Source organism: Zonotrichia leucophrys, chromosome 24, assembly GCF_028769735.1.
Source record: "Zonotrichia leucophrys gambelii isolate GWCS_2022_RI chromosome 24, RI_Zleu_2.0, whole genome shotgun sequence".
Classification (NCBI taxonomy): domain Eukaryota; kingdom Metazoa; phylum Chordata; class Aves; order Passeriformes; family Passerellidae; genus Zonotrichia; species Zonotrichia leucophrys.
In genome coordinates, this window is record NC_088193.1 from 3,120,197 (window position 1) to 3,134,002 (window position 13,806).

The window sequence follows — 13,806 nt, forward strand, 5'->3', positions numbered from 1 at the left end:
GGAGAGGTGTCAGTTTGTGCAATATTAGATGGCCTGATCTGGTTTTTACTGATTTTTTTTTACAAGGGAATTTCCCTTCTCTCGTGGTTCTGATGTTACCTCTGTGTTCTGCTCTTTTTAACTGGAGATCTGAATGCCACAAGATTTTATTAATCAAAGGTGAGACCAAGTTCTTAACACCCTCTGCTGAATCTTCTGAGAGAGAGATAGGCTGGCGGGACAAACCAAACCCAAATTTTGCCTGCAGTTTAAAGAGATTTAAAGTCAGATTTTGGTGTTCCCACAGGGATGGGTCAGCCATGACAATTTATGAGGAGCAGGACTGGAACACATGCAAGCCTCTGGGTGCCAAGTTCTTGATTCACACCATCCCATCCTCGTAAATTATCAGGTGGATCCTCCAAGCTGGAAGCTGCTGGACCCACAGCTCCAGACAGACAGACAGACAGGAAGTGGGAAAAAAAAGATGCTCCTGTCTTTTGTTTGACAAATATTTTAGGATAAGGCACAGAGCCAAAGCAAAAATAACCATGAAACTGGAATAATTCATGAATAACCCTGAAACTGGAATAATTCATGAATAACGTGGCACAACAATGAAAGGTTCGTGTTAGAGCAGCGGATTCTTTAATTGGGCCAAGAGGAGAAAGTGCTAAAATCAACACAAAGGGATCCCATTAGGAGATGAAAGGCTTGCTGCAATCCCTTTGGTTTACTCAGCTGGGTCACTTTAGGAGCGCTGAGTGCTCAGGTGTGGCCTAATTCTCCTTTTTTTGTGTTCCTAAGCAGGGGCTGAGGGCGTGTTTAGGTGGGAAGGGAATTCGAGATGTGTATTGGAAGGAGGGCATTAACATTGTGGCCATCCCACACTAAACTGCTTCAATTCCTCGGGACAAAATCAAGCAAAGGGCCCCGATGGCTCCAAAATTTTGTTTTTTGACAGCAAACTCTTCATTTCACATGAAAGCACTCAGCGGCTTCTGGGAAACAGATAAAATCTAGTTCCAAACTTCCTCTTGATATGGATAAAAAATGTCTGGGCTGATCCCAGCAGGAACGAGCCCTCCTGCTGCTGAGCCCTGGGCTCAGAGCTTTAACATCTGATCCTGCTGTCCCTGGGTCACAGCGATGCCTGGCGCGATCCTGACAATGAATCAGGGTCAGCTCGGGAAAAAATTCCTCCCAGGGCATGTGTGGGTTCTGAATCCACCAAAATCCAGCTCTTGGGAAGGCTCTGAAGGCAGCAGAAAAAGCCAAAATTCAGAAAAAAAAATTAAAAATAGCAAAGAGCAGGTTGAAGTGCTCATTCTTTTAAAAATATCTATTTTTGCATCTTCTCTAGTGGTAAATAGAGGACAATTCTGACAATGAATTCGGGTCAGCTCAGGAAAGAATTCCTCCCAGTGTGGGTTCTGAATCCACCAAAGCCCAGCTCTTGGGAAAGCTCTGAAGGCAGCAAATAGAGAGAAAAAGCCAAAATTCAGGGAAAAAAATCATTTAAAAATAGAAAAGTGCAGTTTTAAGCACTCATTCTTTAAAAAATCCCTATTTTTGCATCTCCTCTAGTAGTGAAAATGTTTTGGGTTTATGGAGGCACCACCAATGGTGAGGATTTCATGGATTAATTGCTTAGATATTGCTAATTGTGAGAGAGCTGTTACCTTTGTCTTCTGTTCTAGCAGCAAGCAGGGAAAAGCTGAAAGGAAAGGATATGAAAAGATATTCTGGCCCATGTGATGTAAAAATAGGGGCAGGCTGCTATCAAAATCAGAAATTCCCTCATGGAATTGCGCTCCTGGATAATCCCCCAGGTGCAGCTTCCAAACCCCTCTGGGCTGGGCGAGATTTAAATGAAATATAAAATTATAAAAATAACATTATATAATATAGTATATAGTATATAGTATATATACTATATACTATATACTAGTATATATAGTATATAGTATATACTATATATACTATATACTATACTATATATATACTATATACTATATATATATATATATATATATATATATATACTATATTTTTTATATATATATAAATATATACTATATATATATACTATATATATAGTATATACTATATAATATATATATTATAGTATATACTATACTATATATATATACTAAATAATATATTTATATAAAATATATAAAATACATAAAGATAAATTAAAAACAGATACTAAAAATATAAAAATGACCTTGAAGGTAATTCTGCAGTCAGTGGTGGAGATGGAGCTGTGAAGGGCAGGGATCCCAAAAGAGCCAGAGCTTTATCCCACGGCAAAGCCTGTGCTTTTCCCTGATCCTGATATTCCCAGCCCCACCTCCCTGCTGCTGGATTTATCTGCTCTGAGGCCTGGCTGTGGGTGAGGCAGAATTTAATGATAAAGGAAAATATGTGCAGAGTGAGGGGTTTATCATGATCTATTTAAAAAAATAAATTAATTAGGAAGCAGGACTTTATCAGCTGATGAATCTTGAGGTCAAAGCAACCCGAGCACCTCAAGAAGTCCTGATTAAGCCAAGATTTACCTGGGCAATTTTTTGCACAGGTTAAAAAAAATTGGTGAAAATTTTTTCACAATTTTTGAGTTAACAGAGGAAAATGAGTTAACAGAGGAAAATCTTTCCTAAAAGCAGCAAACTCAGCTCCAAAACCCCACAAATTTGAAGGGTGGGAGCCAACAACTTTCAGCTTCATCCCCCCACTGCATCACCTCCACTGGAGGTGTCCTCAGAGGCACAGATGGAAAAGGCTGTAAAGGAAATATTTGAAAAGTGAGGCTGCATTAGGGGAGTGAGGGCAGCAGGGTGATTTATAGCTGCAGTAATGGGCTGGGGCTCAGCGAGCTGAAATCCAATTATCAGCCCGGCCATCTCAGGCAAAATGCTTAAGCCAAACTTTCTAATCAGTGCTTTTAGGTTTGGGTTGGTTTTCAGAGGTGCTCGGCACTTCCTCACCCCACAAAAATAATAATAATAATAATAATAATAATAATAATAATAATAATATCCCTGGCCTTCTGCAAAGCATGGAAAGCCAGTCTCCCTTCTCATGTTCAGGAGGAAAAAATATATTTAAAAATCCCTAAAATAACCCATTAAAAATAGGTTTAAAAAAACCCTAAAAGAACCCATTAAACCAGATTATATTTGATATTACTGCGCTTGATGAATATTTCCAATAGCTGGGTTGAAAATCAATAATCTTACTCCATGTTATCAAGAAAATTAGTGAGGAAAAGAGGTTAAAAAATGGCAAAAATGAGGGATGGGATTCTCTTCCTGTGGAAATCAGGAACATTTCCATACCCACCTCACAAAGGCACCTGTGAGAGTCAATTGAGAAAATTAACTCTGCAGAAAGGGGCTGGAGCTCCACAGATGAAGCTGCTGTGGAAGGGCTGCATTGTTATTATTATTATTATTATTATTATTATTATTATTATTATTATTATTATTATTATGAGGGGCCATCACATGTGAACAAAACGCACTCAGATATTTCTAAGATATAAAATTTTTAGATATGTTTTAGAACAATGTGTTGTTTTCCAGCAGCCTCATCCACCCCAACCTGCAGAGGATCAAACAATTCCCAGAATATTTTGTCATTTTTTAAAATTTCATTGCTGTTTCTTTTTGGGATATTGAAACAAAAAAAAAATGGGATTTCTTTTTTTTTTTTTTTAATAAGAAGAGAAGGTTTCACACACTCAGATATTTCAAGATATAGAATTTTTAGATTTGTTTTAGAACAATGTGCTGTTTTCCAGCAGCCTCATCCATCTCCACCTGCAGAGGAATGAAAAATATTTTGTCTTTTTTTTTTTTAATTATTCCTGAGATGACAGCATTGTTGTTTCTATTGGAATATTGAAACAAAAAAAAAAAAAAGGAATTTTTTGTTTTTTGTTTTTTTAAATAAGGAGGGGAGGTTTCACACAGCATGTGCCAAAGGAACAAAACTTCTCCCTCGACATCTGTCCCTGAACAAGAGAGGAGACCTTGGTTTGGTATCTCAGCTGAAGAGATAAATGTGGAAACGCCTCCCCCTGTCCCAGCGCAGCGCCAGGGACTGGGACAGATCCCTCAGGACCAACCTTTGCTTCTGCCTCCCATCTCCCACAGAATTCACACCTGCACAGCTCCTCCAAAACACAGATGGGAGCTGTGCTTTGGTGGGCTGGAATCTGGGGAAAATTCCTCCCAAAATATCCCAAAACAGAGGCTGGGGAACTTTTTATTTGCAATTTTAGGGGCAATATATTTTCCTTTTCAGTGCCATGTGCCATGGCTTAAAAAAATGGAGTATTTCCCTGCCTGAGGAATAAGGGGACTTCGGCTCCTTGTTGAATAATTCTAGCAATTGAACCAAAATGTTGTTTTTTCTGGGTTTTGATCACTGTTTTTAAGCTGTCTGTTCATATATTCCTAAAGGAATTGGATGCTGATGTGAAGACACCAAGAAGGGCGCCACTATTCAAGCCAGGGCTTCTCTCCTTCTACAATTTTGCTGCAGCATCTTCCAAAATCCACATTATCCCCCAAAACTACACAGAGAAGTGTGAAAAGGAGCAAAGGGGGATGAAGGAGAACAGGAATCCTACCAAAGCTGTGCTGTTACCTCTGAATTATCCATCAAACAGGGCAGAGAAAAATCCAGATTTCAGGATTTGTTTTTTTCCCTATTTGGGCCTTCAACAAGCAGACGTTGGTGGAGTGAAAACACAATGGAATGGGAAGGCAGATTTGGTGTGTGAGGTGCTCCAGGAGCCCACCAACCCCGTTCCCAAGCATCCAAACCCCAGGAAAAATCCAGCCCCAAGCCCTCCATGCAGGGAAGGAGATGCTCTGCAAGCCCTGGTGGGAAAGGGAGAGAGGGGTGAGCAAAAGAGACAAACACGCTTTGAGTGACTGATTGACAGAGGTGCCATTTACTGGATTCCTTGTGGAAAACCAAGATCTTTGCACGTTCAGACATGATACAAGCACACCAAAGCCAAACCAAAGTCCACTGATGGTGAATTTGGGATCCTTCCCCACACCTGGTGGTTCTGGAGGAGCTGGGATCCAGGTGAGCGTGACTTTATCCACAAATGAGTCCGTGCACTGAGAGGACTCCTCTCAACCCTCAGCATTTCTGATGTTTCTCAGCATTTCTTGCAGAATCCATCCTCAGGGTGACGCCGCCAGCAGGGCACTCGGGTGGGAAGGGTGGAATGACCTGGGAGCACCAGGCTCAGCTTGCAGGGACAGTTCAGCTCCTTGGGGCAGCCAGAGGGAGCAGTTTGGAGCCTTCTCTCAGAGCTGAGCTTCTCCTCCTTGCCCTCCTGCCCTCCTTCCATTGGGGCGCAGCAGCACAGAGCACCAGGCTTGGGGCAGCGCTGGTGTTGGGCAGGAGCAGCCGTGGAATAAACTCAATTTATTCAGCCAGAGCTCATCCACTCCTCGTCCCTCAGATCCCGGCTGGAAGGGTGCTGTGAGAGGCACACAGAGCACAGCACAACCCCTGCTCATCCTTCATCCCTCCATCCATCCCTCCCTCCCCAAAAACACCAGACATTTCTCTCAGATCCACCAGCAGCCCACTGCTGAGACGCTGCTGTAGGTGGAGCTCTGCGAGCCGAGGCAGCAGGGAAACGATGCTGGAAGTGTCAGACATTTCAGTCCAGGAGATTAGAGATTCATTGACTGCAGTGTGGGAAGAGCTGTTAAAGGAAAACAATTGCAGGCAGGCTCACCAAGGAAAGCAGAGATTCCTCTCTCATCTTGGGAATTATAAAATTACACATATATTTTTTAATTGGTTGGAATGCCCTCATATATTCAAACACAGTGCCAGAGCATTGGGTGAACGACAGAAAAACAGAAGAGAAAAAAGAAATTGCTTTTTCACAGAAGTGCCATGGGTTTCATTGTTACATGTGGGGTACACCAGGCATGTCAGAACCTCATTCCCAACCAGAAATTTCCAGAAAGGAAGAATTTTTTCTTAAAGACCAGCAGCCCTGTAAACGATGAGATAGAATATCTTGGTGTGCTTTGCCTCCTTGGCCAAAGCACTTTTGGGTGCATTTTCCTCTCCTATTCCCTCCTTTTACCTTCTACAAATGAGTCTCCACCTCTTTTTGGGCAGGGAAAAATCCATTTCCATTTTCTAGGGGCAATTTCAGGTTTTTCCCCTCCATGCATAACAATAATCCCAAACTGTCAGATCTTACCCCAGTGCAGAACCTGTGTGGGCATCCACGGAGTGAAAAGCACCAAAACTGTAACACAGGAGGAAAATTCAGTCTGGGCCCAGGGTGAAAACCAGAATTATTGCTGAATCCCAGATTGTTGCACATCCCCTTCTGGTATTTAAAGCAGGAGATTTTTTAGCTGGCTGGCAAAGTCAAATTTTCAGGCATTCCTTTGTTTGGCAGAGGGAAAAGGAACCCCAAATAATCAAACACAGAGGCAGAGAACGGGATTTGCAAACGCCTCTCGTGAACTTGGGGGTGCATTCAGATCAAAGGAGCGTAATGAGATATTCTGAATAACACAGAGAGATGTTCTGAGCAATATTTGATGCACCTGATTACTGAGAACGTGCCTCTCTGAGTTTGCCAGGAAGGATCAATGCCCTGCAATCCTTGCCCATGGCTCTGTGGATTGCCAACCTGGATTGAGCTCAGGACCATCAGCCACTGATTCCAGGTAAAAAATTAATGAATCCAAAGGAAAAATATATTTTCATGGCATGAGAGTTGTAGCCATCCAACTGAAGAGCTAAAACAACTCCACAGATGATGATGGAGCTTTTCCCAGTTTGGTTTTGAACTTGGAATGAGAGGCCAGGTTAAACCAGAGGTCCCAAACCTCCTCTGGACTTGGCCACACATTTCTCAATGCCCAAAAAAAAGCTGAAACCAGCCAATCCAGAACCCAAATTAATATAAATTATAAAATAAAAAGGTCTTGGACTCCAGCAGCTCCAAATGCCAGCCCCATCCCAATGAACCCAAGAGAGGCAGAAAATTGAATCTTTTAAATGGATCCCTCATAACAGATCTGGCTTCTCCTCTGCTATTGACTAATATTGAAAATTCCAGCTATGCATATTCATTTCCTCTGAATACCTGATCCCCTTCCATGGAAAATATTATCTTGAGGAAGAGCCCAATTAAATTGTGCAACCCTTTGGTGTTACAGGATCAGGTGGGGAAGCAGCAGCAAGACTGGAAAACTCAGGATCTCGGGGAAAGCCCACGTGTTATTAGGTTTGATGAGATCCATTTTCTTGATGGCTTCTGAAAGATCTTTGTGCTAATTAGCTAAGAATACCACTGAATTATTTAATTATCTCTACTTTTGTGCCATAAAATATGTTGTCATATCACACTCTGTCTTGCTGTTGCTCCTCATAGTTAATGATGCCTTTGGAGTTGCTGATTTCCTTTGTTCTCCCTCTGCAAGTGGTTTTTGGTGCTGCTGGGGAAGGAGGGGAGAGCGCACAGGGGAGGCCAAGGAAAGAAAAAAATCTCAGGTTTTAAAGAAATTTTGACGTGTGGGAAAATATTTTACACATGCTCAGCTCCAGCTCCCTACCTGTGTCTATATATTTATTGCTAATCCAACGAGAGAAAAAAAAGGAGAAAACGCCATTTGGAAAAAAATTAAAAAATCTGCAAGAAACGCTTTTTTTTTTTTTTTTTACCGAGGAAGAGGTAAATTATGATAATTACTCCGACTGGTAGGGTCCTTAAGCATTACTAATTAGCATTTATTGCCTGGATTATTGAAACAATGTGTGTGTTCCCAAGAGTGAGGAAGAACTGGGATGCTCTTTCCTTGGGAGCCCTGGGAAAAAAGGCAGGGCAGCAGGAATGCGGCACAGTTGGCAGCGAGGCCGCGCTCCCCGAGCTCCAGCCCCGTGCAGAACTGGGATTGTACCTTTGGGAAACCCACGCCTTGAACTCCTCAACCCTCCTCCCTCCATCCACGGAAGGGAGCAAAATTCAGGGCGGAAAAAGGAGGAAAAAGTCAAAATTAAAAACGGTTTGGCGGTGGTTGGAGGTGCAGATGGACGTGGAGTTCGTGCTCTGGGAATTGTCTCGTGTTGTTCCAGGGATTGTGCACAAACCTCCTGTGAACAAGAATTTCATGGCTCTAAAGCACTGAGGTACAGCCAAGCACTTCCTGAAAGGGTTAAAAAACCCAACAAAAAATGGGAATATTGTGCTATTTCCACAAACCTCCTGTGAACAAGAATTTCATGGCTCTAATGAAATTAGAGGTACGGCTCACTGAGGTACGGCCAAGCGCTTCCTTAAAGGGTTAAAAAACCCAACAAAAAATAGGAATATTGTGCTATTTCCACAAACCTCCTGTGAACAAGAATTTCATGGCTCTAAGCATTGAGGTACAGCCAAGTGCTTCCTTAAAGGGTTAAAAAACCCAACAAAAAATGGGAATATTGTGCTATTTCCACAAACCTCCTGTGAACAAGAATTTCATGGCTCTAAAGCACTGAGGTACGGCCAAGTGCTTCCTTAAAGGGTTAAAAAACCCAACAAAAAATGGGAATATTGTGCTATTTCCACAAACCTCCTGTGAACAAGCATTTCATGGCTCTAAGCACTGAGGTACGGCCAAGCGCTTCCTTAAAGGGTTAAAAAACCCAACAAAAAATGGGAATATTGTGCTATTTCCATAAATCTCCTGTGAACAAGCATTTCGTGGCTCTAAAGCACTGAGGTACGGCCAAGCACTTCCTGAAAGGGTTAAAAAACCCAACAAAAAATAGGAATATTGTGCTATTTCCAACTGGCTCCTGCAATCAGATTTCGGCACAAGCTGCATTTTAATATCGAGCATTTATAATGTGATTTAGGTTGGGAATCAGAAATCGATCAGGAATTAATCAATCATCTAATCAGCACTGGCCACTGCACAGCATCTCAGCTGCAATTTGCTATCTGGCCCAATAAATCCTTAAGCACCTTGGAAATGATTCAGGGAAGAAAGGCAATAAAAGTATTCTCCTTTTTTTTTTTTTCTTTTCTTTTTTTTATTTGTAGCTGCAGCACCGTGCAACTTTAGGTCCTGTTAAACCCCTGGAAATAAAAGAGCAACAATGGCAAACTGCAGAATGCCTCGGAGCTTTTATTTTTACCTTTTCCTGCCACCAAACCCTGCGCCTTTCAACTTGGGAGAGCAAGTTCCAACTCAGCCACAACGAGGTCAAAGTCACCGAGCTCAGACAAAACTCCCAGACACAGAGTTTTGCAGAATTTAAAATATTTTTTTAAAAAATAACCATATTTTAAAAAATCCCACTCCTCCTTTGCTTCTCTTTCTCCTTCTTAATAATTTGCATCACATATTGCACAGAATATTTAGCAATGTGTTATATTAAATATAGCAGCATATTAGATTTACTTTTAATTGAAACTTGGTCCAGCCTGGTGGTTTTTATTTTAGTGTTATTATTCTTATTGAAAATTAGTCTTATTGAAAAAGATCTTCAATTCTTGTTGAAGAATTCTTCACTTATTCTTACTGAAGAATCTTCTTCACTTATTTTATTTATTGATTAAATTAATGCCTAATATTTATTTTCTCTTCCATTTTCCTTGTAAGAGAAAAAAACCCGTCTTTTTATCCACAAATTCGTTGGGTTTTTTCTAATGAAAATATAAAACCATGGAAACTGATGAAATTGTTGTTAGAAAAACTCTGTAACACTAAGAGAAGAAATCCACAAAAAATAAACCCCGAGTGCAATATCCCTCCTTTTGTCTGCAGAAGGTAAAAATCGCTGCAGGAATCGCTCAGCATCGAGCTCCGTCTGCTCGAACAGAGACGATTCCGGCCGGGCATTTCTGATTTACTGACTTTTAGCAGCGCTGACATTTCTGCAGCTCCGGGGCTGAAATCCTGAACCTGCCCGGAATTTCTGCGCCGGGAATTCTGCAGCGGGAGGAGGCAGCGAAAGGAGAAGGGAAAGGATTGCGGGGGGGGGGGACGACACCATTCTATTCCAGCCTTTTCTCCTCGCTTTTCCCCCCTGAAAAACCACCCTGGGGAGCAGCGCAAAATTCTCTCTTCCCCTCTTATATTCCATCTTATTTTCCATCTTATTTTCCATGCCTTCCGCTCATTTTTCTTTATTATTTTTTTGGGGGGGGGGGTCAGCTCTGCGCGCTGCCGCCGCCGCTCTGCCCCTTTAAATTGATGCGTCTGGGCCGGTCTAGACTGGGAGCGAGCGGAGCCGCCGCCGAGCGCGCAGGGGCGCGGATCCTGCGCGGGCTCCGTCCTCCCCCTGCTCCCTTTCCCCCCTCTCCCCATCCCCGCCCATTGTTTTGCCGCAGCCCCGCGCAACCCCCGCCCCGCAGCGCGCAAGCAGCGCGGCCACAATGGCGACCCCCGGGGAGGGGACAGCGAGCGGGGACATTGAGGGGGGGTCCCAACGCGTATCCCCCCTCGAGATGCGCGGGATGCTCGGGGGATACGCGGAGGATACGCGGAGGATACGCGGAGGATACGCAGGGGACCCATCCCAGCCCCGCACACAAAGCGCTCCCTCATTCCCTCCTGGAGGAGCGGGGAAAAAAAAAAAAAAATTGAGGTTAAAAGCATCGGGAAAGGGTAAAAAGAACCCCGAAAAAGCGAATTTTCGCGGGTGTGGTAATGGCTGGATAAAGATGCGGGGAGCCAGCGCTCTGTGTTGTAATTTACAACAGGTAACAGAAAATTAATGCGGTTACCAAGGAGGTACCAGAAAATGAATGCAGAATTAAAAAAGGTTTGGAATAATATAGAAATTCAGAAGGACAAGGCTTTCTTGGCATTTTTTTTCCAGAGGTAAAACGCTCAGGGTAATTACAACGGCAAGAAAAAGCAGCTAAAATTAATAAAAAATTAAAAAATCAAAATGAAACAAGCAACCTTTTCCAGTTCAATAACTGTTAAACAACAGAAAGCAGCAAACATATCCTAAAGCTCTTAAATACCAAAATGTTACACCGGCAATGAATTTTTGCTGCATCGTTTTAAGTTCAAGCATTTGCATTCAAATATCAAACAGCAAATGGGTGCCATGACAAGGTACAGTAACTTCATTAGAAATTGCCTTGCAGAACAGAGATAAGAAATACAGTTCCAACCATAATTAATTTTACAGCAACATAAAAAAAATCTAATAAAGAAAAAAACAACAGCAGCAGGAAACATTTCGAACATTTCTGATTCATCATTTACAGATCATATTGCCCGGAAAAGCAGCAAAGCTGGAAGTTCTAGAAAAGGACTCAAAGAAAACTTCAGCATTTCTTTTCACTTTCCAACCATTAATACACGCAACCATTTTATTCTGCAGTTTATTTTCCCCAACCTATAAAATCCAACCCATCTGCTGGCTTTTTATTTTTATTTTTTTTTCTCTCCTATTTTTTTTTAAATTTTTTTATCCTTTTTTTTTTTTTTTTCCCTTTTGGTGTGTCCATAGAGCACATTTCCAAGATTAATCGTTCAGTTTTAAACTTGGAAGCATGAGGCATGCTGGGATTTCAGCTGAGGTCAAGCACCAATGTACCGAGCTGTTACTGTTACGCTCTCAGGGTACTCTGTGTTGCTCTCAAGAAAGGAGGGGAAGGCAAAAAAAAACCCCAAAAAATCAAAATTCAGATGCTCTATGCAGCAAAAAAATTAAAAAAAAAAAAATCTCCCCGTTTTCCCCGTTTTCCCACAGTGATTTAATATTCCTCCATATTGGAATATCTGTATTTATGGTTTTATTTGCTTGGATGAATTAATAGGTCTGTGGATCGCCACGCACACCTCAAGAACTGTATTTACATGCAGCCATATCATGTATATCTTATCTACACCCGCATATATAATAATCACTCTGTGTGTACACACATACACCCCCATATCTGGAAAATTATCTCGTGAATATATACACACACATTAAAAAAGAAAAAAAAAATATTTAAAAAAAATCTCAGCGCTCCGAACGCTGATTTAATTTGATTTTTCTACAGAAAATGGCCATAACCACCGCCCTGCATCAGCCGATGGAGGCTAAGGAGGAGAAATACACTTATTTTTTGCCTTAAAAGGTCTCTAAACACTATTGTATGTGTGTGTATACGGCTCTAAATATACACACCCGCGCTCACACGTATGCACATAGAGAGAGGATATATTTCTAAAATAAAATAAAGATGTCAAAGCACAACTCACAGCTCCCAAGAGCCTAACCCGTGGATTTAAAAGCTAAACATCACAAGTTAGGGTCTCAGGGATTGAGAGGGGCGCAACAAACTAGTCCTTGCAAAAAGAAAAAAAAAAATTAAAAAAAAAATTAAAATACCAAAACCAACGGGGATCAAAAAATAATAATCATAAAAAAAAAGATCAAAAGGAGAAAGAGGAAAAGAGTAGCAGGCAAGTTCAATTCATGGCTCAAGATTACAAAACAGGACACACAGGTGGAAGGAAAGAGCTTCTCTAAGGACCCTCTGTTGAGAGAATACATTCCATTTTTAATCGTTCACACACACAAAAAAAAATAAAAAAATAATAATAATGACATGGCGCGGCAGGTTCCTTCCAGCTCCCAACAAGGTCGCTTGCGACAAATACACCAAAAAGCCTCCGCATTTAAATAACGAAGAGGAAGTTTGGGGCAGTGACGGAATTATTTTCATTGTTTCAACGAGAAGGAATGCAGAAATAAGAGCAGCAATCCGCAGGCTCGCTGCCGGCCGCTGGCACAAAGCGTGCGGCAGCAGCGGCAGCAGCAAGGCGCTGCCTCCCCGCCCCCTCCGCAGCCCCGGGGATGGATGGATGGATGGAGAGGAGCCCCGAGCCGCCACAAAAGCAGGTACGAACTCACCCTTGGCCAGCGGGGGAGGCTCCGGTGGGCTCCGGGGGGGCCGGGGCAGTGCCCGCTGCAGGCGGCGTGCCCGGCGGGCTTTGACACCCGAGCGGCGGCGAGCGGGCGCTGTGTGCGCAGCCAGCGAGGGAGGGAGGGAGGGAGCGGCCGAGGGAGGGCGGGTGTGTGCAGCTGGGCAAGCCGCTTGCATTTTTAAAACATCTTTCTCTCTCTCTCTCTCTCTCTTTCTTTTTTTTTTTTTTTTTTTTTTTTCCTAGCTCTCTTTTTCTGCCTTAAAAAAAAAAAATAAATATAGCAATAAAGAAAAGGGGGTGGTGGGGGGGTTGGTTGGGGTTGGGGTTATGGGGGGGGGGGGGAGGAAAGGAAAAGGAACCGAATTCCTCCGCAGCTCCTCTCGCCCGCCGCCCTCCGCGCTGCCCGGCAATGCCGCCGCCGCCGCTGTTGTTATTATTATTATGATGAAGAGACGGGGCTGGGGGGCTGCGGGAGCCGGGGCCAGCCCGGTGCCGGAGCGAGCCCCAGACTGTCAGCGGGGAGGAGGAGGAGGAGGAGGAGGAGGAGGAGGTGGAGGAGGAGGAGGAGGAGGAGGGAGGAAGGGCGCGGGCAGCAGCGCCGCAGCCCCGGCCGCCCTCCCCTGCCAGCCGCCGGCCGGGGCTTCAAAGGAAAACCTGGAGAAAAAGGCGCTCGCCCGGGAGAGGAGGGTGCACACACAGCACACGGCACACACACACACACACACACACACACAAAGGGACTCCATCCTGCACCGACTCCTCTCTCCGAGCACCTTGTGCACCCCCAGCCAATGGAAATTTACGCCGGCCATAACCCAGAGCAGGATTTCGTCCCCAGCTTGCCACCTCCTTCCCTCCGCTCTTCTCCCCCCTCCCTCCCTCCCTCTTTCCC

General features: G+C 43.4%; 1 protein-coding gene and 1 long non-coding RNA gene across 3 annotated transcripts; both read right to left on the reverse strand.

Annotated features, from left to right (window-relative positions):
* Positions 1–642: 642 nt before the first annotated feature.
* LOC135457530 (uncharacterized) lies at positions 643–2,790 on the reverse strand. Of its 2 annotated transcripts, none has more exons than XR_010442744.1 (3): positions 2,729–2,790; positions 1,662–1,696; positions 643–1,234 (listed from the first exon to the last, which is right to left on the reverse strand). It is a non-coding gene; the product is annotated as an uncharacterized LOC135457530 (long non-coding RNA). The 2 variants fall into 2 exon arrangements; XR_010442743.1 differs by lacking the exon at positions 2,729–2,790 and adding an exon at positions 2,210–2,304.
* Positions 2,791–4,925: 2,135 nt separating this feature from the next.
* Positions 4,926–13,089, reverse strand: LOC135457374 (uncharacterized). The gene is made up of 2 exons (XM_064731901.1): positions 12,901–13,089; positions 4,926–10,592 (listed from the first exon to the last, which is right to left on the reverse strand). The coding sequence occupies exon 2, from the start codon at positions 10,584–10,586 to the stop codon at positions 9,657–9,659; it is 930 nt and encodes a 309-aa protein (XP_064587971.1). The 5' UTR covers positions 10,587–10,592; positions 12,901–13,089; the 3' UTR covers positions 4,926–9,656.
* Between the last annotated feature and the right edge of the window lie 717 nt (positions 13,090–13,806).